The sequence below is a fragment of the Melopsittacus undulatus genome, chromosome 12 (assembly GCF_012275295.1).
Source record: "Melopsittacus undulatus isolate bMelUnd1 chromosome 12, bMelUnd1.mat.Z, whole genome shotgun sequence".
Taxonomy (NCBI): Eukaryota; Metazoa; Chordata; class Aves; order Psittaciformes; family Psittaculidae; genus Melopsittacus; species Melopsittacus undulatus.
This window is the reverse complement of record NC_047538.1, coordinates 8,407,749-8,434,205: the sequence shown is the minus strand read 5'-3', so window position 1 is coordinate 8,434,205 and position 26,457 is coordinate 8,407,749. Positions and strand designations below refer to the sequence as shown.

Sequence of the window (26,457 nt, the reverse complement as noted above, 5' to 3'; positions counted from 1 at the left end):
GCTCTTGTTGGCATGATGCTAATGGGAGGACAGAGCATCAAGCAGTTATCCCTAGCAGGGAAGGCTGTGAAGGAGCAGACAGGAAACCTCTGCTGCTGCTGTTTGCTGCTCCATCCAGGCAGGAGGATTTACACAGTGTGAGATCCTGCAAAACCCAGGCACAAATCTGAGCAAACCCTTTCCAGCAGAAGCTTGGCATGGGCATGTACCTCTAGGGATTACAGAGCAAGGGCTGGGGAATTCGCTTGCAGTGCTCCTAGCAAGAGGTTTGCCAACCTCGGATCTGTGTCAGGACCTGGACAGATGCTACAGAACCTTACTGGTGGCTGTGTTTTTAATAGCCCACTTTTCCCTTCTCCCTTAGCAACTTCACAGCTAAAGACTTTCCCTCTCCTGCTTCTTGAATGCCGGTTGCTAGGAATAAGATTAAACCTCTGTTCTATATCCCCTTCAGCTTCTCCCCCTCCTGCAGCGGGTCAGCCAGAAAGCTGTCTGCAAGCACAGGGAGATGATCCCATCCTGCTGCTGTTCCATCACTTTCTCAGGAGCATGTGCCTTCATAGCAAGTCATTTTGGATGGCTCCTTAATCTCTTCCCAGCCTTTCAGAAGCTGCAGAATATGTCCATGACAACACAACATGCTTTTTTTATTGGAGATGAAGACCCCAGTCTGATCTATTGGACATCTGAGCATGTAAGTGAGTGCTCCCCATTCCCCCAAGCAGATCCCTGCCTCCCCAGCTCCCGGGGTGTGCTCAAAGGGACTCACAGACACAGCGCTTGCCATCCTCCCCTAGCTGGTAGTTGTGCCGGCACTGGCACCGGTGCTGTGCCAGCGTCACCTGCACGCAGTCGTGCTCACAGCCGCCGTTGTTCAGGGCACACGAGTTCACAGCTACAAGGGAAAGGGACAGGTATGAAGAGCAGCACTAGGTCAGATCAGCTCCACAGTGTGTTACGGGGAGGAAAGCTGCTGCCCATCATGATTCCAGCAAGCATCAGCCCTCCCCGAAGGGTGCCCATCTCAGTGAGTGGACTTCTCATGCTATGTTATTGCTGGAAGTCTTGTTTTGCTCACAGAGGCACTGCAGGTGCAATGCCACAGAAGGTGAGGCTTCATTCTGCTCAGAGAGAATTGCACTTGGGTTATTCAGGTTCTCTGTAACAAGATGATAAGGAGCAGGAAGTTTCTGGCTCTGTGCTGTGCAGAAGATGCTGATTGCACAAGGCAGTGGGTACCATGAGTTCTTATGGAGCATTTAAGGAAAAGGTTTTTAAGCAGCATCCTTCACATCTGAATTTCAAGCCCCCCAGCTCAGTGCTTTGACAAGGAGATTTCTACATGACACTTAAGGCACATGTCCTATGGCTTGTCCACGCTGCAAGCAAGTGATGCTCTAACCAGCAGTCACTGAGCTGAAGAAAGGCTGGTGGGAGCTGTGATTTCATCCTCCAAGGAGGCTGGATTGGGATGAGATTCCCAACTGGTGTTCCTGGCTGTGCCGCATGGTTTCTGTGTGGCCCTTGCGCAAGGATTCTCAGGTCAGAAAACAGAAGGTTTGGCCTAGGCTACAGCAGAAAACAGATCTCATGAGCGAACATGTGGACTATCCTGCTCTTTACAAGCTTGCTATCATTAATCAGCCTTAAAATAGCCTTCTCCTCCCTGCTCTGATCTTATAATCTGGCCCTTGTCCGCAGGACAAGTGACAAGCATGATGTTTAACCAGAGATGTGTGCATCTTGCGGCCAGCAAGTGGGAAAGGTTTTGCCTACTCATTTGTACCAGGCAGCAGCTATCCAGGACCACTGACCTTGGTGTGTCCAGGAGAAATCTGAGCTAGAAACAAAGCTAGAAAACAAACATGGAGCACTGCAGATAAATCATCCTGGGGTAATTACATAGCTCCAAAGGGATGAAAGTCTCCTCTTAAACCTCTGCATGTCTCCCGAGTTAGCCTAACTACTCCTTAATCAGTGAGCATCTCCAACATCCTTCAAAGAGAGGTGTCCCTATGGGGTTGGGAAATTGGCCTTTAAAGTTGGTTCTTCCTCTTAGGAGACACAAATGGGCAGGAAAGGCACCACATGCCACACATCAAAGCTGGGTGGGTGCGACAGGGCTAAAACCCAGCCGAGGTCTGGGATGGAAACTCGGCCCTGGTTTTCATAAGCAGAACAGTACAATGAGTTGTGGTCTCACACGTTTCTGACCTATTTCTCAGACTCCAGCATAAACCAATGTGCTGACTGTGAGGAATCTTGTGAGGAGGTTAAAAATATCCCTAATGAAAACCATCTCCACAAGCAAACCCTTCAGGTAATGGTGGTGCCCTTTCCAACCTCGACAGTTTGGCCAGGCAGGCGAGCTGGAAAGCATGTGCTAGGAGACGTTCCTGCTTTTAACAAGGCCTCCATGCCCTAAGGTGAAGTGGGGCTGTGGAGCAGACGTGTCCAGGATGTGGATGAGCAAGTGGCTGTGGGTACTGATGTGTTGCATTACTTGGGCTGCGCCAGAACCTGGTCTGAGTATTCAAAAGAGTATTTTCTATACATACAGTAATTTGGTTCAACCTCTCTTGTACATGAGTGAAAACAAAATATTTGGCACAGGAGGAAAATAAAAGGCAAAAGTGTGTATTAAATTCTCTTGTTTTTCAGCAAAAAAGTATGCCTTGACTCAATGCTGAGGAGTTCTCTCACTCCAACCTTCCAAATCCCAATTTCCCATTGTATGCCTCTAACTAAACAGCATTTGGGGGAATAGGAACAACTTAATAGGGTCAAAGTATTGTCGTACCCACCATACAGCTAGAGCAAGGACAAGCAGTTTATGTTAGTTGTGCTGACAGTGTTTCCTTTAATCCATTTGGAAGGAAACAACAGAAATACTTGACGTTCCTAAAACGTTATGGGTCAGAGTTACAGCACTCAAGCTTTCACAGTGATGGGTGGTCATTTTAAATATTCTGCTATATTAAAGCATTTAATAGCATATATGAAAAAATACCATTAATAATGTGCTTGTTGGAGTGCTTTTCTACAAGAGAAGTAAAACAATGCTAACGCCTGCCAAAACATTCCTTCATATGGGAAAAGTACTGGGCTGACGTATAACGAGTCAATGCAACTCATGTCTAAAATAACCTCCTGGTATGCAGTTATTTGTATGAATTTGTAGCCTAAATAACTGGCCTTCTTGCATACCTCTAAAAGACAACAGTGCAAAGAACTGAAGTCTATCATACAGAATTTAAGGAGACTGACATCCCATAGGGTTGGACATGGCAGACATTCCAAAAGCATTTTATATGTTTTATTTCCTAGCAAACATACTCTTCAGGACTAATAACCCCATCTGAGCCTCCCCACTCATGCTTGCACGCGATGATGGAGGGGCTGGCACACACTGTTGCCTCAGTCACCATGAGTATGTTCCAGCCCATTCCGGGTAATGGGAACCAGAAGTCCTTTGCTGCCAGGAGTGTGGTGCAGAAGTGGCTGGCATCACTGGCTATCTGGTGCTCATAAGCTACACAGGACTGGTGGCACACATGGGATGTAAAAGCAAAGCAATCGCATCCTGCGGTACCAAGCAGACACCCACAGTGCATGGATGGGCTTGTTTGTGCAGCACTGCAGCTCTGCTGAGATAAGAACTAATTCAATTGGAGAGTCAAGAATAATAAGACAAAACAAATGAAAGGCATTAAACTGTTTTGGGTGTCTCCATCAAAGGAAGAGCCTCCTCGCTCTGGCTCTCCTCAGCTGGCTTCTCGCAGTGTAGCAGCCCTCACTGCTGGCCTCACTTTAATTACTGCTCTGGTTCTGCTGTTTACAGAAACACTAAAAATATTTCCATTCCCAGATGCTTTTCCTTGCTTAACATTCCTATGGAAGCGGTGCCAGAGCCGGTGTCATCGTGTGCATCACACAGCTCTTTGCAATTAAAGCTCAGACACATTTTCCACAGATGACATTTCGTCTGCAAGAGGGACCTCACTTCCATCCCCTCTGTCTGAAAGGGATGCAGCGCTGCTGAGAGGTGCTAACTCCTAGGTTCTGACCCTCTTGGGCCCACGGAATGGGTAAAAAGGGATGAAAAGGACGTTGTTAATACCGGTTGCACGTGGGAAGAGGATGTGAGAAGTAGCAGCCCAACAGAGGAGATGCCACAGCGAGGTGGTGACAAGAGTCCACTTGGTTTGACTCTAACTTCTCTTTCTCACCTGTATCCCATCTTTAGATCTAAGTAATTTGCCATCAGAAGCAGTGAACTAATTAATACCTTAAAAGCAGCCGTAAGGAGCTGTAACTAGAACTGAGCAGGATCATTCCATTCTGGGATGGCACAAAACCATGGATTCGAAGAACTAGCTGAGGAACAGTTGAGAACCTGCCACTGGACAAGGAAAAGGTCACGTTTTCTACACCCTGCAAGCTGTCTGTATAACACATGTAAACTGACAACCTCTACAAAGCACACAGGGACCATTACCCTCTGTCACATAGGTCAAGCCCACACAAACGGTTACACATCGTCCTTCTGTTCACTATACAAATCCCTGCTCCATTTCAGATTTCTTCATTTAGAGTACTCTTCATATAAATAGGGATACATCATGTAATCCCAAACTGACTTATTCTAACCTCAGACGATTTCCAGAAACATGTTGTGTGTTAATAGAGACCATCTCTCTGCTCTGCAGGCCAACGAAAGCAATTGGCTCAGATTAGATTCTTTGCCTTGGACTGGATTTCATCCCTCTGCTGAAACAGTGGAGAAGGACCTGAAGATGTCAGCTTCCTGCCTCCTGCCCATGTGGTTCTGATAAAGAAAGAGGTAATTTCAGGACGTCCAGTGACTCTCTTTGTTCTGTTTCACTTTCAATAGCAACGTCTGCTCTTTTTCTCCCTCCCTTTTGTATCAAATTCATCAGTGAATTGCTATATTTGAACAGCAAAGACACAATAAAAGGATCTTGCATAACTGAGCTGCACCAGCCATGGGTGAGACTTGCTGTGAGGCACAGAACAGGGTGCAGGAAGGTGGCTTTAAGCCACTGTTTGTGCTATCCTGAGCCACAGGTACAAGCTGGGCTCTTGTAGGCTCTTTGGCAGCATAGGTGCATCTCTGGGATGCAGCCCACGCATGTCACAGCCTTGGGTTGAAGGCTTTGCCTTGGCTGACAGCTCTAACACACACACACAGGGATTGCTGCAAGGCTTCTGGAGTCCCTTGCTCACAATGACTGATGAAGCAGATGTAGCTCTGGTAAAGGAAGAGATCCCGAGCTGTGAGCATGGGGACACCACAAGCTTGCTGTCATCAACTGCCCTCCGTTCTCCAGGCTATGTCAGAGATGAGCTTTAAGAACATGCTGCTGTCCTGAGCACAGAGCCAAGCTCTGCTTGCGCTGTAAAAGGGACCAAAGCTCTTCCTCTTACAGCTGGCACTTGGAAAACACCTTCCTCTTCCCCAGGGATGCTCCTGAAACAGGAAAACTGGCGTGAGAAGGGAGGGAGTGCTGGGCAAGGCTCCTGCCTTCACTGCCCTATGAGCGATGCCTTAATGAAAGCCACGTGAGCTCCAAGAGCAGAGCAAAGCCTCCGGCTCCACACTGTAAATATTTATGCAGCCCGAGCACTGAAGGGAAGAACCACTTGCATGTACTTGTGAAAGCATCACAGAGAGGGAGCGCATGCTCCAGGTCACCCCATAGTCACCCCTCGAAAGCTGCCTGCCCGGCCTAGGGGCTCCTTGTGCAAGCACTGCTGAAGGCAGTAAATGGGATAGAGCATCCCACTGCCAGGACCGAGCCTGGGGTGACAACATCCCCTGGGCAGCCTCCCATTGTCACCAGCAGAGGTGCTGCCCTTGCCTGGGGCATGGACATTACACACATGGGAGTTGTGCAAGCTCAAAGCACGTCAGGCTGGGCTGCTGTTTGTGATTGCTGCCATGCAGCCAGCAGACACAGGGAGGACAGAGCTTTGGTTCCAGCACTATCATATAGGATCCATACGGGCAGAAAGCACTATGGGACAGGCGTCAAATGGGGCACTTCTGAGACACAGGCACCCATTGCACAAGGTACAGCCAAAAACACTGGCAGAGGAGTAATCTGTGCCCTGCTCTGAGCTTTTCTGAGACAAAGATGTTTCCTTCCACCCCTTGACACAACCAACTGAATAAGTTACTACAAAGCTGTTGCAAAGGTGTAACTGACAGGCACATACACACAAATGTGTTAAGAACAAAAGGCACCAGTCCTGAAGGGACAAAGCCAGATTTTTACCTCCCTTCGGTTGTTATTTGAGCAACACATTGTACAGTTATGTGGTGAGAGGGGTTCTACTCGCCCTGCCTGGGCTGCATTGACTTTCCCCTGCTCTTTGTGGCTCACAGGGGTACAGCAGATCCTTTCTGCTCCCTCCCCATTGCTTCCAGGAACTGCCCCAGTTACTCTCATAGCAGATCAGGTTTCATGAGCAGGGACCCCTTCCTTTTGGCAGATGAATTCCAACCCTGTGCACATGATGGCAAATACTTGCTCAGAAGTTTAATGCAAAGCAGGTTTGCGGCGCTTGGTGCGAGCAGCCCAGCAGTGCCCTGCACAGCACAGCCATACAAGCTGGGAAGCATAAAGAATGAGAGAAAAGGATGGAAATGGCTTTTAAGTGACAGATTCCACTCTATAGAGATCCCTTTAATACTTCCTATGGGAATAGTTTCACCTTCCAGGGTTGACCCTGCTGAGAACGCTCCTGACTTCGGTTTCCCTCATGTGTTATTCCATGAGGCAGAGGCAGCAGGATCACCATGTACCACAGAAAGAAGAACTACACATTACAGAGGCAGTTATTAGATGACAGACCACATACACACATGCAAACAGTAGCGACGCGTGGCCATGAACACAAGTTGATGTGCTCAGTGCTAGTGGGCTGTGAATGGTTTGGCTTTAAGATCTGGATCACACTCAGTGAACTTGCACCTTAAATGTATGTCCCACTGCACTTGAGAGGGGCACGATGGGTCCTGCTTCCTTCCATGGCTCTTTTCCCTGCCCACACCACCATTCCCAGCTGGAACAACCCAGCCTCACGCAGTCGTTTGGAGCCAGCTCTGGCATGTGACTTTATCCTGAGACAAACCAGCAAATGGCCTTTGTAACAGCATCGCCCGGAATTCTTTCCACTTGTACGAAAATATCCCTCAAAAAATGGAAAAATGTGTCAAATCAAGCGCTTTACTAAAACCAGCAGCAGATGCTGAAGGCAAAGCCAGGCTCCAGCCTCTGAGCCTCCAGTCTGGGGCTGGCAAACTGTGGTGTTCCAAGAAATCAGCCCAGGAATCAGCCGCAAGCCAAACCTGGCATCTCAGCCACAGTGTCTGGACCCACACCATCTGCACGGCTGCATGACCAACATCCCCTGTTCCACATACAGCTCTGCTTATTTCCACTGCCTATCACACCCAGAGCCTGGGGAAACAATTGAGATAACAATGGGACTGACTTGAGCCTTTTCATAATCCATTTGGTTTATAATCCATCTTTTCATTATCTCTTTGTTCTGGAGATGCTGGACCTGATACACCCTCTATCAAAAAGCAAGGCACCAAAGAACTGGAATTTACTTCCCCTGAACCAGGATAAACTGAGGAACTGCAAAGATGTCAAAATCACACTGAAGAACAGCAAACACTATGAGCCCAGTAACAAAAACACCTTAGGGAAGACAGCCTGGATCCTGACAAGCAAAGGAACATGCAATCCATCACCATCATTTCCAATTCCCTGCACAGAGCATGGATCTGAGCAGATAAGCCAATGGAAGCATTCTTATACAGTGTCACGTACAGGTAGGAAAAGGGTTATGGAGAACTGGTGATTCTCAAGGGATCTGAACCTGTGACTTACCAATGCAGGTCCTGCCATCCGTGTGCAGGCGGAAGCCTGGCTTGCATTCACAATAGTAAGATCCAAGGGTGTTGACACATCTGTGCTGGCAGCCCCCATTGTGGACCTGGCACTCATCAATATCTGCAGAAGAAAAGGGAAGATGATGAAAGATGATGGTGAAAAGATGGTGGTGAAAGATGATGGTGAAAAGATTCAGGGGAGTGGGCATGATGGTCTGTGGAGCCAGGATTATTTATCCTCTGCTGAGTCCAGATTGGAGGCATGAATGCAGAGGGAACAGGATCACTATTTCATTATGTTCAATGAGTGAAGCTATTTGAGACATTTCAGGGACAAGCATGCAGTGAACAAAACAGACCCCAAAAAGCATCACTTTGTCAAATGGCACAAGCCATCCTTCATCTCACTCTGGTCACGTTTCCCATTTGCTCTAAGGTTATAGATTAATTAATGTTTTATACTTCCTTACTCTTTATGTGTTGAAAACAGGCTGAGATTGTCCATTTACTGCTTGTTACATGAAGAGCAAACCTAACATTTGGTGGGAGCAAACACCCAATGATACAGAGTGAGGGGAGGGATACGGAGCAGCAGATTCTCATCCTGCCCAGCCACACTCATCCTCCCGCAGCACAGAAGCTAACAGAGCTCAGCCAGGTACCAAAGGTGAGAGGTTTTGCTGTCTCACTTCTCATCTCAGTACACAGCAAAGCATTTAGCACATTTCACACCTTTTAGGCCCATGGAACAGCTCTGATCTGCTGCAGAAATGCAGCACAGAGGGGTACCAGATATGAGCATCCTGTGCTCAGAGCTGCTGTGAGACACTGGAGAATTAATGCCTAGAGAAGGTCATTACAATGGGTTTGCTCATACTTCAGACAATACTTCTGATGAAGTCCAGCTGGACCCCAAATACAAAGGGGGAGATTCTGACTGGGGAAACTGAGGCAGCAATTCCTGCAGCAAGGAATCCAGTATTGGTAAAACCACAGAAAAATCCCTTTCTCTGAGCCAGGAACTTCTGCCAAGTGCTGAGCAATCCCACAAGGGCTGAAATGGGAACTGGCCCATGAGGTCTTGATAAAAAATCCTGTTCTATTTTGTTATCAAAGCTTTGAATCCAGCAGCGTGTTACAGAGAGCAAGATTCATTCCTCTGTCCTAGACCTTCAATTGCCTTTAAGTGCTCCGAGCATCTTCCAGAACTGAGAAGTGTAGGAAGGTTTGGAGCTCCCAGTTACATGGTGCTAAGATGCATACATGAAGATTGTTAAAGGCAACTGCAAGTTTCTAAGACAAAAGACTCCTTCAGAGGGCTACAGTTAGAACTAACAGGGATGTTTGTGGCTACAGCTGCACAGCTCCTTAATTCCTGCTGTTTGTGTGGGGGTGCACACATATACCTGTGCACTACCTTTCAGAGTGTAAAGGATGTAAGATCTGGATCACATTCATGCTGCCAGCAATAATCCCAGCCAGCAATGCCCTTTTCCATGGATAAAAACAGGAGTCTGGATTTTTATCCTTCCCATGCACGCTGTGAAGACACCTTCAGCATGCACAACCCTTTCCCTCTGGCAAAGGAAGCTGGATCGCAATCCGGAGCTAAGCTGCGTGCTGAACCAGCACCATTTCATCAATGACTGTTACTAAGAAGATAAAGAAACACTTCCTCAATGAATCACAGCAGGGTGTTGCTCCCGGCTGTGTCTTTACAAGCCAGTGGAGCAGAAACCTACTCAGGCCTCACCCTCCTCATGCAGCATCACCTGCTCTGAGCGGATGGCAGCTCTCACAGAGGAGGAAAAGCCCATCAAAACCACAGGAGAAACACGACCTTGCTGAAGCCAGTGTGTAAATTGGGCATTAGTTCTATTAGTTTTATATTCATCAGGTTAATTGCCAACTAAATCAGCCAGCAGCAAGCAAAGGGACTGGGTCAGGGATGAAATGGGAGGCAAAGTGGGAAAGGAGATGCTTGACTGTCTTTGCTGCACAGTAATGATAGAAAATCACTGTTGTTGCAGAATACTTGTCATTAGAAGGCTTCTTGCTGCTTAAAAAGTTAAAACCTAAGGATCAGAGAACATGGAAATGGTCCTTTCTGTCCTGGTGATGCCCCACACACCCACAACCCCAACTTCAGACACCCAGCTGCACAAGGGTCCTCCTCCAGAGCTCTCCATTGGAGCTGAAGGCTTCATTAACCCAGCAAAGAGCAATCTCTGTAGTGCCTTTGCTCATTCCCTGGGTTACAGATTCCTCCTCTGGACATTTTAGAGGGTTTTGGTATTTTCTTCCTGTTTTTTCCAAGACACTTCATTTGGTAAGAAGGGAAAATGAGCAGATTTTTGAGGTGAAACATAAGCTTCAAGTGATGCTCTGCAAAGAGCAACGCAAATGCAAACCAGCTTTCCAGGGGGGAAAGAATGCTGTGGCATGAGCCTGAGATGCCTGTCGGAGCAGCCCAGCTCTAATTAAATCATTCTCCTCTGTAAGGCTGCACATAGTTTGCATGCTACAGAGCCCTGGAGCCCCTGATGCCCTCCCTGATGTGCAGCAGGGCAGCAACTCATCAAGAGCGATGCCAGAGCATCCGTCCTCCCAGGTTCTTCCTGCCCTATGCCCAGCCAGCCACAGAGCAACAGATATTGTGAATTTTTGGGGTTTTCCAACATCTCTATGGGCAGAACTAGCTCTAATACACAAAACTGGCTCTGTTATGCTTAAAAACAGGAAAAGTGGGGTTTAGGAAGATTTTGTATGGAGTTTTTTTGTCTGAATTTCAATGGCTGTTCCATTGCTTCATTTCAGCTCTAATCTGAAACCATGGAGAATTTACTGTCCAAAAGAGTTAGTGATGTGTTGAGTAAACTTCTTATTTTCACCCCATTAATCATACTCGGTAATTATACATCTCTTCTCTAAACATCTCTTCTTCCCCTTTGTACTTTTCACCCTCTAAATCTCTGTAATTGCAGAGGGCTGTCTCCATCCCACCTTGCCCTGGGAAAACAACCCATCCTTCCTCACCCCCCAGCCATAGAAACACCCATCATCATCATCCCCCAGTAACCCACCGGGTCCCATTTTCCCTTTTGGAGCCTCACTTATCAACTTCTGCAGCAACACACAGATGTTTGACATACACTCCATGATGGTGTGAGCACCCCTGGCAGTATGGCAGCAGTGTCATCCCTTTGGTTTGTACCTTTGGGAATGGGACAAGCTTTGCCCAAGTAAATTCAAACTCCAGTATAAGTGCACAAAGGGGCACCTCCTGGGAGGATGCTCTAAGGAGACTCTGTGATTTCTGGTGGGGACCGGCTGCTTTCAGCCCCCAGACTGTGGGGTTAGGAGCTGCTAAGGAACCACAACGATGGTGTGCTGGGGCACAGGTTTAAGAGGATCTTTCTGCCCTGCCCTGGCTCATGCTGGGAAATGGGAATTGCTCCTGCTCCATGGGACACTCTGGGCAGCTCTTGCCTGGCCATGCCCAAGCACCAGGGTCCATCCACAGCCCTGGACTGCTCCCTGCAGCAGACAACGGAATAGGGAGAGAGGAAAGGGACAAGAGCTGCATTGCCCACTGGGACCGGTGATGGAAGAGGCACCATTCCCAGCACATGGTCCCGGGAGCAGTGAGGGTGCAGGTCCACTGCTCACCCCCAGCAGCAGCATCTCCAACCTGCCCCAGGGCTCACCAGGGGATGATTCACCCAGGAACATAAACCACGAAGCAGCAGGATCATCACTGCAAAGGGTGACGTTGCCCTCGGTGCACGTCTTGGCAGCACCAAGACCTGAAACCCTACGTGCCGCGTTGCGAGATGCGGTTTGGGGCACGCTGAGGTTGTTTCTCCTATTGGAAAGCTGACAAAGTCTGTTTGAAATTAACACACCAAAGGAGGAAAATGAGAAGCATACAGGCTGTGCTTCAGAGGACTGCCTGACACTGACAACCGGAGCCTCACCAGCATGGAGCACACCAGGACCACGTGCCGGGATGCTCTGCCAGCATGGGTAGGGCAGAGGACACTGGTCAAGCCCACCAAGGCAGACATGAAAACCAAACATAGCCTGGGTGTGGGACTTGGCTTATGGGGTAGGGAAAGTTCCCTGCTGCTTAGGGAACCCGGAGTTCGTGTCCTCATCCACAAGGACACAGGCTCACCCATGCTCTCATCAGCCTCATCCCTAACAGAAACAATCCATCGGCCTCAAGCACCATCTGTGTGGACCAACAGGGGCAATGGTGTGATCGAATGTAGGGAAGATGAACACAAGAACAAAAGGAGAAGGGTGTGAGGAGATGGCTTTGGTTAAGTGCACTCCCTGACCATGCACGGGTCCTTCAGGAGGCAATACAGGGATTTATCTCTGCCAAGAGCTCCATGTCAGAGGAAAGAAAGTGGCAAATTACTGCAAATTACTGAATATTTGGTAGAGAGGCAGTTTATCTCCTCTGAGAGGCTGAGGAGGAGGAGATGGATCCCAGCTGGAAGCACAGGCGGTAGATAGCTCAGGTCCACTCTATCTGGCCTGAACAGCAGCGCCAGGCTGTAATCCCTGCAGCAATTAGCCTGGATTACAGAGGAGGGCTGCAGGGAAAAGGTTAATTGAAATCCATCAAAATGAGCATGTGTGGGACTTAGTGACTTTATCTTCCCAGTACCAGTTTGTTGAGGCCAATTCAGCAGTTTTAAGAAGTGAAGGGGCTGGAAGGAGACAAGGAGCAGGATGCTGGGCAGCCAGAGCCTCCACCAGGAGGGGTTCAGTGTACCCGATGAGAAACCAGTCTAGATTAGCAGCTCCACAGAGTGATTCTGGCTGACATCCCTTCCAGGGCAGCCCCTCCTAGCCAGGTAAGACATGCCCATAGCTTTCCCTTGCTTCCAAAGGTGCTTCAGGAACAGATGCATTGGTTTATAACAATCCAATGAAGTGAAAGTGTATCCAGGAGCTGTTCTGCCTCAGTCACTTGCTTTGTCCTCAGCTCACCTTTCCCTGCCTTGAAGCTCAGTGGCTGGGAGTTGCCCAGCTCCTTTCTGCTCTGGCTCTGGCTGGTGCTGATAATTGCTCCGGGATTACACAGTGTGGAGCAGAGGGGCACGCACCAACAGGCAGACAGCCTGTGCTCACCCACTCAAACCACCCCCATAGCTCTGCCTCACCCCTTCCCTGGGCAGGCTGCTGTTGTGACCAGATGTGCATGGTCAGAGGCACATCGCTCTGGTCCCTGTGCCATGCCCTGGCAGCTGACCCCACTAACATACACACTGGGATGTACACACTGGGATGTACCAGCTGTGTTCTATCCTGGTTCCTGATGCACCTTGGAGGATCAGAGAGGGAATAACCCTAATCCCTGTGTTCAAGGCCAGGCTGGACAGGGCTTGGAGCAACCTGGTCTAGTGAAAGGTGTCCCTGTCCGTGGGAGGAGGTTGGAACTGGATGAGCTTTAAGGTCCCTTCCAACACAAACCAGTCTTGGAGTCTATGATTAATACTAGGTACTAGGTGTACATGACTGTGACAACTCGATGCAAGTCCCCAGCAGAGCACAATGATCTCCCCTGTCATGGTGAGCTGTGTAAGGACATAGTACACAGCACTGCAATTAGCCACTCCAAGCTAGCCAAGGACCCAAGAGGGCACTGTTTGTACACAGAAGGCATTTTAAGGCACTTGAGGCCTCAGTGAAGTGCACACTGCTGTTACACACACCAGCCCTTCCTTCTCCATCCATACAATGAAACACACACAGAGCAGTCTCTTGTGCTTGCGTTGCTGAAACACAGCTGCATAGAAGCCAGGGGCCTGGCAAAAGGGAATTCTCTTCCAGCAAACCAGCACATGGTGCTGTAAAAGTCATACAATGGAGAGAGTGGCTGCTACCACCTCTTGAAGAGAAGCTCAAGCAGCAAAGAGAAAACCATAAGCCAAATCCACTGTAAATACCAAGTTTAGGATGAGCAACACGGCATCCTGAGCTGGGTCTCAGGAGCTTGTCCTGGAGAAGGCATATGAGCTAATGGAGTTGGATGGAGACGGCACATGCAGTCTGAGTTCAAGACAAACATCTGATCTATAAATAACAAACCAGCAACTCACCCTCTTTCTGAGGGTCTGGCTCAAACACATCAATATCACTTTTATAACTGACTGCTTGGGGCATTTATTTATTAGGATTATCTCATGATGAAATAATGCATTCCTCGATGTCTACATTACTCACAAGCATCCAAAGTCTTTAGCAAATGTCACATATTCTCCACTATTTCCTACATCTTCAGGAAACCACAAACCTTCCCTGACACTGAGCCAGCTGCACACGAGGAGGCAGGAGCAGGAGCAGGTATGTGTGTGCTTGCGGAGCTTACACCTCGCTCAGCAGCCCCATCACCTTCACACATCAGCCAGTGCATGGGAACATTCTTCTATTGGAGCTGAGTGCCTGGATCCCTCCACCTGCCTCAGGGGAAGCTTGGGCTGGCCAAGCGCTGCCCACACCACAACTGCCTTGGGATGCCTGTGCTGGGACCATTTCAGCACACAGAAGTCACTGCAAGACATGGCTCGACCACCTCTTGCCCCTTCGCTCCCCAGCTAACACCAGTTACTGCTGCCAGAGGGTTCCCTGTACACCAAAACCAGCAATAAGCAATGCTCTGACCCCCTCAGACTGCTGTGCAGCACTCACACAGCCCAAACTCAGTCTTGCAGGGGAAAGGCAGACTCTTTTTAGACTCAGAGAATACCAGACCCAAGGCATGTCCAACCTGGCCTTGAACACTGTCAGGGATGGGGCAGCCACAGCTTCTCTGGGCACCCTGTGCCAGCATCTTATTTTTCATGATAAAAGAGTGTTATATTTCATTTACTGTCCCAGACCAGGATGAGATCGTTTGGAACTGAGTAAAAACCTAACCCATGCACCCCAACAACACGCATGAGTTCGTAGCTCACAGTAGCAACTCTTAACCAAGCCAGAGTGCTGCACAGCAACTGATAAAAAGAAACTCCTGTTTCTTTCCCCGCAGCAACCTCTCAGAACGACCAACCCTCCTGTGATAATGCTAAGCGGTGGTTAAGATCCAGGTCCAAGCAGTGCAGCAGATCCACCCCCCCCCCAACCCAACCTCTCTGTTTCCCTGCCCCTCACCTCCCGCATCCCCCTGCCCTGCTCCGTACCTGGCCGAGGCAGGGCTCTGCCTGCCCCGTAGCCCGCCCGTCCCGGGTAGCAGGGGTAGCAGCTCCTCCAGAGGTACCGGTAGTGCTCGCCGCCGGCGCCGGGGATGCTGCCCAGGGCGGCCGCGCACCACAGCATCACCCAGAGCCCCATGGCTCTGCGGGGCTCCCGCAGCCGGCACCGCTGTCCGTGCGGTGGGACGGGAGGAGGAGGATGCCGGAGCAGCGGCTCTGCGGTCCCGGCCGCCCCGCCCCTACCCCCGCCCCGCAGGTGAAGCCAAACCCGGCGGAGCCCTCGGGAGCGGCCCCGCGGGCGGAGCGAGGCTGCCGACGGGGCGGGTTGAGCTGACGGCAGCCCCGGGGCTGGGATGGGCTGCGGGGACAGCGGCACAGCGGGGGCGGGGGGGGGGGGGGGGGTCCCGGATCCGGGGGTCGGACACTGCTGAGCACCGGGAGCTGAACGCCGGGGACACCGTCGGGGCGGACGGGGCGGAGCAGCGGTTCCGGTGCCGGTCCGGGGCTCACCGTGGCCTGCCGGAGGGCTGTGCCTGCCCACCCGACCCTAGAGCCCCCTCAGAGCCCTTCACCGGAGGAGAGACCACAGAATCCCATAGGAACACCTCGTGAGCTGCCCTTACATGGAGCGGCAGCGGGGTCTCGGTTTTACAGCAAAGCACTGCTTTCCATGGGTACCTGAGGCTTGGTAAGTGCCCTGTTAAGGATCACACCTCCCCAAGCAATCCAACTGCCACAGGCAGAAAAACCTTCACTGAGCTGCTCTTGAAATCACGAAATCATCAGATCCATCACCAAATTCAAACCCAGCGGAGGAACAGCCCCTCCAATGAAAGCCATAATATCACCATTCCCTGTGAGCCGGAGCCTAGAACTTGGTTTTACCTTTTTCATTAAGCAAGAAGCACAAATGGCTCATTGGATTTTCCAGGGCCAGCTCAAAAGCTCTCTGCAGCTTTCTGGAACGGTTTGAACCAATGTGCTCGCAGGGCTGAGCTGGGCCTGCTACTCGAAGGTGTTTTAGTGTGATTTGGCTGCAGTAAAATTCCAAATTAAAACTCGTGGTTTAGGCTGCAAGGAACAGAATTCCATGAAAAGCTTTTGAAACACGGAGAGAAGCTGAATCCAGGAAGAAAATAACAATTTAAGGCTATTATAGAGTCATAGAATCAACCAGGTTGGAAAAGAGCTTTAAGATCATCAGATCCAACCTTTACTCCAGGACTGCCAAGTCCACCACTAAGCCATGCCTACACTATTGCTGCAGTGGCTTCCAGAGGAAGGTAGGCTCTGGTCATGAGTCCCCTTTGCAGAGTGCTCCAAGCAAGAGCCACTTGCTAACATCTCAGGGATCTCTTCAGCTCATCTTAATAACATCCATCCATTGCAACAGCTCACATGCTTCTCATTGTGGGCTTACCAAAAATACCAGAGAGGAGATAGGGCAGAATAGGGGCAGCAGGAGGGGAAATGCTGGAGGGGCATTACCCAGAGGCACGAGAAATCACGCCAACACTCCCCATGTGAACCATCACTGGTTGCAGTCCTACACTGCCGTCCTATTAGAAACATCTACCAAATACCTCACCCAGTTAAAAATAACACATTGCCAGACATTGGGAATCGTCACTGCTGCCCCATTGGGGTCCTTGGGAATTCTCCCACCAAGCAGTGACATTTAAGCCATTTCAATGGCCGGTGTTGACATTTTCCCTGTGACTGTTTCCAGCAGCGTTGACACACAGAAATGAACATTGCCACAGAGCTGTGACAAATGGTCCAGAGCCACTTCCCCAGCTCAGCAGTGTCATTGAGACATTGTCTGTCTGAACCGATCCTTGCCTGGAATGCAGATGAACCACAGTGCTCCAAGGGACTCCCTGAGTGCACAGGCACCAACCGAAGGGACCTTACCACTGGCTCCATGACCTGGAAATTCCTCCTACGTGGGCACACACAGCTCCCAACAAAGCACTGGCTCCTTGGCCTGCAGAAACAGATGCTGGCACAGGCAGTGCTGCTCAGCATCGCCTGTGACAAACTTGTTCAGTCTCACAATTCCTCAGACTGTTAAATAACCCCAAATAGTGCTGAGAGGCTCAGACTTTTCCAGACAGCTCTGACCTGTAACACATGGACCAAAAGTACATCAGGCTCGAGCATACACTGAATTCTGCTTATGTAATAAGTTATGCTTGGCCAGGTTCAAGCCAGCTCGAGCTTCCTTGTCACCTAATTTACTTCAGCTGATTAAGTACTAAGAGCTGGTTCGAGTATGGCAACACATTACAGTCAGCAGCAAATCATTACTGCTTCCTGTGGTGTTAGCTGGGAGAGGCATCCAGAGGGGTCTTGAAACAGGGACCGAGCTGGACCGAACCCGTCCTTCCCTTGGAATTTCATTCAGATTCAGTCTCAGTGTTAATAAATGGTCATAAGGACCTGAACAAGTTACAGCTGATGATGCTGTACTTTGTAGTTCAAAAGCATCCCGGAGTTAATTCATCCCTGCACAGACATGGGTCAAACCAGCTTATGTGAATGAGAGTGCTTCTATCTACATCCAAAGATTACCTAAACCTTGAAACAAGTTTCTTCTGATGCTTGAAAGGAGTCTACAGTTAAAAGGAAACTGCCGAATGGAGAATATAAAAGAGGGCAGAAACATGCAAGAGATGGATGAAACAGGGAAGGAGAGTGGAGAGAAGGGGCTGAGGGGGACTCTCAGCTTCCCTCTGTGTACAAAGCACATGGCACACGGCTGGCAGGATGACAAGCAGTGCAGGAAGCTCTGTTGCTCCTGGCTCCTGCATCCCTGCACAGCAGAGGAGCCAGCAGTGATCTGTGCTTCACGAGTTCTGTTTCAGCATCTTTTACTTGCTTCCCCTTCCAGGGGCACATTTTGCCCATTCAGGGTTTGCTTTCACCCTCCACTACATGGGGCTACTGGGAGACAGGTTTCCTTTCATCTTATTCATCCATTCTAACCAAGGAAGGTACCACAGAAATAGCTTGGAGGAAGAAGCATCCCTAACGTTATCACACAACACTGTGCAGCAGGACCTCAAGGTGACATTGCCCAAACAGCACTTGAGCTCCCCTAGAACTTACCACACCTCAAAATATGTTAGAGAAAAGAAAACTTGTTTGTTTCCTGTACAAACCCCAACCCTGAGTTCCCAAACCCCTCCACAGACAGCTCTCCCATGACAGATGGAGTTACTGGAGAGGCTCATGGTTACGAGCACAACCATCCTGTATCCAACAAAACAGAAACCCTCTCCAAGCACTGTGTAGTATTGATACTGGTAAACCACATGAGCATTAGTAGGGTATAAAACACAACTCTAGATAATCAGCTCAGGTTCAAACCGTGTAAATAAAGATGGGAGCTGGTACCATCCAGGGGCTCAGTGCCAGTATAAAGTGAGCTGGTCAGACAGATGGGTACAAGAGCAAATTGGCTCCTTTCCTGGTAGCAAAGCAGCCCAGGACTGAATAAATCCAAGGGAGGATTTTCTTTATAGCTGTAATCCCTTTGGCTCAGAAGGGAAAACAGAGCCGAGAGCCAGAGGCTGCTGCTGCCCGTCTGCCTGCTTCATGGGGAAGGCCAAGCCAGGAGTCGTTCTCTAAGGTACCAGGCGAGGTCTGAGCCAGCACTGTGCACACACACGTACATGCAATAGACATGTCCCAAGCCCATCCTGTGGTGGATGGTGCAGGCAGTGGGATCCTGTAGCTCAGATGTCCTGTGTGCCCCTCTCAACTTGTCCTTGCAGCTGACAGGTGTGCTAAGGTCTGTGCAGCCAAACGTTTCCAAGTGTTGTATTTCCTACATCTCTTTCCTGAGTTGCACAAGGACATTTACATCCGTTTTAAAATCACTCATCAGCCAACCCTGGTATAAAATGAATTCTCTTTTTTGCCCATTGCTCCTGCAGTGGTATCCCCCTCATCCCGTATTCCTACTGAGAGCAGACATAACTTAAACCAGTTCAGGGCAGGAAAAGCAGCCAGCTCTCCCTGAGCTATAGCATCCTTCTCTTTCTGAGCAGTTTTGGTTGGGAAGTCCTTATGTACCCAAGATGAACTGGTTTCTTTCAGAAGATTCCCTACCTTAGGAGCAGACACTGGGTGTTGGTGGTTTGCTGCCTCCCCACACAAAGCATCCTGCTGATGTTATCCCATAGCTATTTGTTTAGCAGCTCCTTGTGCGAGGAGGACTCCGAAGAGGCCAGCCTGCCATCACCCGAGCCAGGAACCAAGTCACAGGGGTGAGGCAAAGTGAACTGCAGGCCTCTGAACCCACAGCTCCACTGCTCAGACCACCCTTGGGAGATGCGAGGTCCAAACCCTCCTGCCCCAACACAGAGCCAGCAACAGGCTCCAAGTATCTCAGCTCATGTTTTGAAGCCCAGGCTGCTTTATTCAGGCTCCATCAGGACCTTGACCAAGAAAAGCTGAGTATTTTGCAAACTGTAAACATTAATCAATGTGTTTTGTCTTTGCTGAACTCGTCCATCTGTACAAACAGGGATCTAATCCCCTCTGCTCCTCCCCATACATGCATCAGCAACTGGGGTACGGGGGGAGAGTTTATCTGATGTGAATATGAAATGAATGTAAAGAGTGGTGAGCCCAGCAGGGTCCACCCCTATCCCAGCAGTAAGGATAAGGTGGAGAAGGGCAGAGTAGAGAGAGGACAGCAAACACCCTCTTTGCGGTGTATAGAGATTCACACTGGAATAGGACAGGAGTATGTGAGGGATGCAGCCCAATGCAAATCCTGGTCTCGGTTAATTCAGGGCTTAATCTTTTCCATGCTCTTTTTCTGTGAAATGAAACCTGCAGACAGAATAAATGCTCCCAGAAGGAATAAGGGTCTCCAGGAGGATGATGGCAAAAGGGGGTTGCCGTCTCCATTGCAACAAGGGGGAGACAGGGCCACATGCCAGCTCTGTGGGCATTACTAATTACAAGTAATCCCAAGCATATATACAAAGGGATTGACACTGTCTCCTCTAAAACAAGAGAAAAAGGGATTGTTTGTTTGCACCAAAATCCTGATGCTCTTAATCATCCGAGAAGCTAATCCTCATCGGGGGAATTCTGGGGAAACTGCAAATATCTGAGCTTGGCTAAGATAAGGGCAGAGCTGTTTGTTTCACACATCTCGGCAGCGGGATGGAGCCAGGAAATACTTCTCTGTTATTTTCAACAAAACAAGACAAATGCACCAAATTGGCAAGAAAGTGACATTTTTGTGCAGGATTCTTTCATGTCCGACCAGAGCTCCACAGAAATGTCTCTTTCCCCATTTGTCAGCAGTCTTCGTTAATTACTTGGAATACTCTGGGACTTCTGCTAAGCCAGCCAGTGCTGGAAAGATGCAATAACTCCATCACAAAGCCAGGATCATCCTAAAGCAATTATTGGTACCCTGCAGCAGGCATCTCAGTGCTGCGGTAGGGAGGATGTGTCTGCAGCACCAGCAGAGGTGGCTGTCTCCAGTGCTGCCAGTGAACCCTAGAACTGCAATATCCTCACAGACAATGCATCTATCTTGCTCTTGGCTCTGATAAGCAAATGGCTATCTGCATTTCTCTGCTCCAGCTGACCCAAACTCTTGCCCGATGATAACACCAGGGACAAAGGGATAGGGAATCCACACAGCAGCAGAGTCAGGCTGCAGGAGGTGAAGCAGCCACACGATGTGAGGCTTCCTCCAAGTACTACAACATCAAATCCCATCCAGTATTTTCATTTCACAAACATAAAACTGAGCCTTCGCTTTCACTTTGGTTGTAAACAGGAGATTTAAAGCGGAAGGCAGGGAACAACATGAAGATACAGACTCTGAAGGAGAAATCTCATTCGTAAAGCAATAAAACACATGACGTTGACTGCACCAGGGCCAAGATCTCACCCTGAAAACATCAATTCTATCCAGGTGAGGCTCTCCTTAGGTTAGATGGGGCTCAGAGAGATCTGCTCTAGTGGAAAGTGTCCCTGCCTGTGGCAGGAGATTGGAACTGGATGAGCTTTAAGGTCCCTTCTAACCCATCCCATGATTCTATGACTTTCACTTACACCTCTAAGCACGAGAGCCCTTTGCATGGATTAAAAGCACCAGATCACACAGAGCATGAAGGAGGAGAGGGAGACCCCAAAGGCTCTGCTCTGGTGACACAGACCCCCCTGCAGCCCCATCCCTACCTGCGCACGCCTTCCCATCCTGCGCCAGCCTCAGCCCCATCGCACACTTGCAGTAGAAGCTCCCGATGGTGTTGCAGCACTGGGACTCGCAGCCGCCGTTCCCCACCTCACACTCATTCACATCTGCAGGGGAGAAGGGAGCACAGTGAGGGTCAGCTCCAGAGCAGAGTGCATGGGAGCAGAACCAGCTTGTTCTGCCCTTAACCTGCCAGTGCCAGTGAGAACAAAGAGCATCAACCAGTGCAAAATGAACCCAAACACCTCAGGTGTCATTACCCAAAAGATTCCTATCCTGAACGAACACAGGCCCTCACATGGGTAAGAACAGATCTGTTATCACAGCACATTGTAATGTCCCTCTTGTTCATGCCAATGAGAAGGGAAAAAATCCTTTAATGAAAAATGGGTTGGTTTAGAAACTCGACTTTCTTGTCTTAAATCAGAGCGGTAGAACCACTACACCTCTGCACTAAAAATCCCCTCAATAAACCCACACAATGAACAATGTTACCCCTATGAAAGTTACACTAAAAACTGAAGACAGTCACAACAACCCCTGATTTTAATGTTCTATCAATTGTTGTCACTCGAGGTCAGAATAAATCCCATCACCCCACCACAACCAGAAATTCCTCTTCCCCTCAGCAGGGTGTGGGTCAGGAACATGGAACATCTTTCCTGAGTTACCTTTTAGAGTGAGCAACCACTTGCAGTGAAGAGAGGAATCATCACCTCTCTCATTGCCTACCCACAGGCTCCCTCCACTCCTCAGCTTAGCAGGGAACCCAAAGGAGCCTCCCAATGACACTGAAACAGCAGCCATCTGAAAACCCATCTGTGAATCCCTGCTCCCATTCCTGGGAGAGATACAGAAAGCTCAGCCAGGATCTGCTTCCGAAGAGGCAGAGGGATCAGGGACTGGCAGCGGGATGAGGAGCAAACCTTGCACCACAGGAGCATGAAGCCATTCCATTCCATTCAGTTACAGATCAGAATCAGCCCTTGATTAGGAAACGCCAAGTTTGAGTTAAACATGTGGAATATATGGGGAGGCTTCAGAAAGATTTATCAGTTGTTGGCAAACTCCTGACATTTGGCACTAAGCAAAGCACTCTAGAAATGTATGTGTGCTTCAGAAGCTGCTCCTTTCTTTGCTCTGTAAAGAAGCATTTCCTTCTAAAAAGAAGTAGAAAAATGGAGACAAATACTGGTTTAAGGCATTTGGTCTGGAGGGAAGAATAATGAGCTGTGGCTTAGCCAGGAACGCATGCTCCAGCCATACTGTGCTCTGTACATTTCCTTCTGCTACTGCAGATAAAGCCGGGTTCCTGCTGCTCACCCAGAGCTCGCTGTCTGGCAGGAGCCAGCCCCATTTCCAGCTTGGAGCCCAACTCAAACTGCTGCTTCCATGGCCAAAGCCAGAGAGAATCCCATGACAAGCCAGGTGAGACAGCACATGCTGGTTTAGATCAGTGATTCCCAAAGTGGGGACCACAAAGCAGTGCAGCCTGCCCGGGTACCAACTGTGCAGGCATGAGAACACAGAGCATCACAGGAAATAGGGCTTCAGAAGAAAGGAAAGGGGGACATGGAGCTGTGAGCTGCCTGAGCCAGCACAGCAGTACACACACAGCACTCACAGCACAGTAACCATCAGGGATGGGGACAGGGATGAGGGCAGGAATGGGATGGGGATGGGCATCCACTGTTGCCTCCCAGCAGCACTTCCTTGCCCAGGAGGCATCCCTTGCAGGGATGCTCTTTATTCAGTATAGAACAGGCCATAGATCGCTCCTGTGAGAACAATAATAAAGGTGGGTAGCATGGGTAGCACACAAACTGGTCAAGTCACAAGGAATTAAATGTGTTACCATCCAAGAGCAGAGTCAAAGGACAGTGATCAAAACACAGCTGCTGTGATCAGAGACGCAGGGTTTCATTCCCTCAGCCTCTCCTCATTCAGCCCTGCCTGGGCTCAGCGCTCTGAGCTCCTTCAGGAACACCAGACAGTGCAAGTGTGCTCAGAAACCCCAGGACCTGCTCAGCTAAATCCCACGGGTTTATATCTGCTTAATCCCCTCACTGCGCTGGGAGAGCCCCATTCATTCCCAATGCTTCCTGTAAGGCAGGTTCTGGGTGGTTGGTGGTACCCGGTGCTTCCCTGCATCCTCTCCAGGGATGGATTTCCACACCTCGGGTGTTAACAGTGTGAATTCAGTAACTCCATCAATCTGAGCTGGATTTTCAGGTGCTGTGGCTGCCTGAATGTGGTATCTGTTTGACAAAAGGTGTTACTCTCATACTGCAAGAGGAAGAGTCTCTTAAACCAGTGCTGGGAAGTAACCGTTCATCAGTTAAAGGCTCTTCTATCTGCACCAAAGACTTACATCTCTTGTCCCACCATGAGCTGCTTTCAAGGCAGATGCCATCTCCTGCAGCTGCACTAATGGGTGGCAGGATGGATCCTGTTCCATGCATCACAACAAGTGATTCTAAGTGAATCTGTGAATGATGCTACAAAAATGAGAGCAAATTCCTGCTCCTGCTCTGCCCCTTGCTCCTATATCTGTTACCACACAAGTGTTCTCCACACCAACAGTTCTGGGGGATGGACACACGGACTGGGCAATGCTGTATTTCAAAGGAATGCTTCCTGATTGGTTATGGGGAGCAGAGGGGAACTGGGAAGGGAAGGCTGAAGAACCTGAAACCCTGATGCTTCAGGAGTTAAAAGGGCAGCTGGAGGCAGTGAGACCTCTGTCACACTGAGTTAGCCAAGGGGGAGCAGTGAGAAAGGCCGATGGGTTTGAAGGTCCTTGCACAATGCAAGCAGCCTGCTGGGAGCATTCAGGGAGGAGTTTATGGTCCACAACTTGTCTGCCTCAGTCCCACTCATCCTCATAATGGGTCATGGTTTAATAAGCCTCTCACACAGCAGCACCTTCAAGCTACGCCTGTGGCACCAATCTATTCCTGCAGAGGAGACCTTTCTGAGGCCATAAATCAAGATTATGACCTTATAAAGGATTAGACAAAAACCATAAGGGGAGAGAGAAAGAAGTCTTAAGTGCCAAGGCAATTTGGGCCATCTGAGGTATGTTTCCTCGAGTGAATGCCAGCAGCAAACAGCAATGGAGAGGAGCCAGTCACTGAGCTCGAAGGTGCTGTAGCTTTGCTGGGTCTGTGCTGGGTGCAGCTGGACTCCAGCCTATTCGATGGGGTTTATTTTATTATTATGACTGTTTTTCAACAGCAGTTTTTGTATAAAGCTCCCTTTAATCTTTTAAAGAGCCACAATCTCAGCAGCTTCCCCCTAAGCCCTGAGTTTCCCCTGAAGATGCAGCCAGAGCAGGAGTTACTCTTCCCTCCACATTCTGTAATAATAAGCAGTGTGGTCAGGCTCTGCAAACACTGCTTTCCGTTCCTCAGAGCTGGTATTTACTAAAGCATTATGAAACTTCCTTCCTCCCTGACTGAAACACACAATTCATAAACAAAACACGGAGCATCCTTCATCCCGACTCACCCCACACTCCAGCATCGCCACTAACACCCCTGCCTCCATCCTGGCTTCCCATGGAAAAGCAGCACTGAGATACAGCCCATTCTTGTCCCCAACAGGGGAAGAGGCTGATGGTCACTACTTTGCTATCATCCATTCAGGGTGGTTTGGTCATCCTGAGTTATCTTTGGACAAAGGATACCTTGGAATCACAGCGCATCCCCCGCGCAGAGCATGAGCTTTACTTTGCCAGGCAGCAATGAATCAGCTGTCACCACCAGCCACATGTCACGGGAAAGAGCAAGTAAAGGTTGGTCCCTAAATCAAAGCTGAGCCTCCCGGAGCCGCGAGCTAAGCAGGAGCAGCTGTGTTGGAATCGCTCCTCGGCTCATACGTTATTCCAGGAGGTTGTTGTGCATCTTTGAAGCAACCCATGAGTGCTTCAGGGAGGTGTGAGGCTGCACAGTTGCCTCACCCACAGTGCTTGGGTCACACTGAAGGATTCAGGCAGGGGTGCCAGATGCCATCTAAAGGTACCAGTGCTCTCCTCTTCCCCAAGGAGCAGCGCATTAGGAGCCAAAGGCAGAGTTGTGGGGAGCAGGAATTGGGGCAGGTTGTGTCACTGACCCACTAAGCCACGCTGGATGCTTGGAGCAGCTTCACTTGCTGCTGCAGCCAAGACCCAGACCTGCCCCATGTCCCTGAAACCACTGCCCTGCATTGACCATTTTCTGCTGCAGCACCAATCCTGCCTCGAGCTTCACGTTTCCTGACAAACCCAAACCTCAGTTCACGTTCACTGAAAGGACTGAGATTCCTGACCTTGGATATTGCACATTTTCCTACAGGACAAGCCTGCATGTGGACAGCTGAAACCAGAGGATAACCCTGGCTGGACCATGCATGGGGCTCCGCTTGCTTCCCACTGTAGATCCCCTGCACACCCTGGAAACCAAGTATGGGTCGCCTGGAATCACACCCACAGGCTCTACCTATACTTGATTTCCAAGGTCACGCACAGCAAACATCGAGATGCTCACGGGAGCCTGTTCCCTGAGAACAGCTTCTTCCTGTCCTTAGTTTGAGCTGTCCATCACTCTGCCCACACCAGAATCCAAGAGCACAGGCACATTTCCCATTCAGACTGGTTATCCTCTCACTTTTCCAGCTCTGTGCTCCCTCTAGGCAGTAATCCGTATGGATGGCAGGGCATTGCAATAGCTGATACCCACGTTCAGATACCCAAGCCAGAAACAACCCTCAGAGTCCTGTGATAAAATCACCACTGAGCTGTATGATCCCATACAGCCTAACCTCTGAGTGTTCCGAGAAGCAGCCCATGACTTGTGGAGTGGGCTGTGGTATGAAAAGAAATACATCATTTTAGTTAAAAGAAAGAACAAAATGAAACTCTACCCATGTTTTTAAGCAGCTTTGCAGAGGAATACGTAGAAAGTTCAGTCACAGCCAAGTAATCCCTGTTTCAAACATATCCCCAGCCCCCAGATGAGTCCATATCCCTCCCAACATCAGTGCTCCTCTGCACCATTCAGCTCTGCTCACCTGCACTCATCATCCTCCTCCCAGCACTGGAATGATTCAGG

At 49.5% G+C, this 26,457-nt stretch overlaps 1 protein-coding gene across 2 annotated transcripts in view; it reads right to left on the bottom strand.

The window, feature by feature from the left end:
• Positions 1–26,457, bottom strand: part of MEGF6 (multiple EGF like domains 6) — a 76,776-nt gene that overhangs the window by 23,909 nt on the left and 26,410 nt on the right. The window contains exons 5-7 of one of the 2 annotated variants that reach the window (XM_031043887.2): positions 21,352–21,474; positions 7,926–8,048; positions 770–895 (exon numbers count right to left, since the gene is read on the bottom strand). In XM_031043887.2, coding sequence (XP_030899747.2) covers positions 770–895; positions 7,926–8,048; positions 21,352–21,474 — 372 coding nt within the window. Of the gene's footprint in view, positions 1–769; positions 896–7,925; positions 8,049–15,123; positions 15,388–21,351; positions 21,475–26,457 lie in introns of those variants that run through there. The other variant, XM_034068119.1, reaches the window with a different exon arrangement.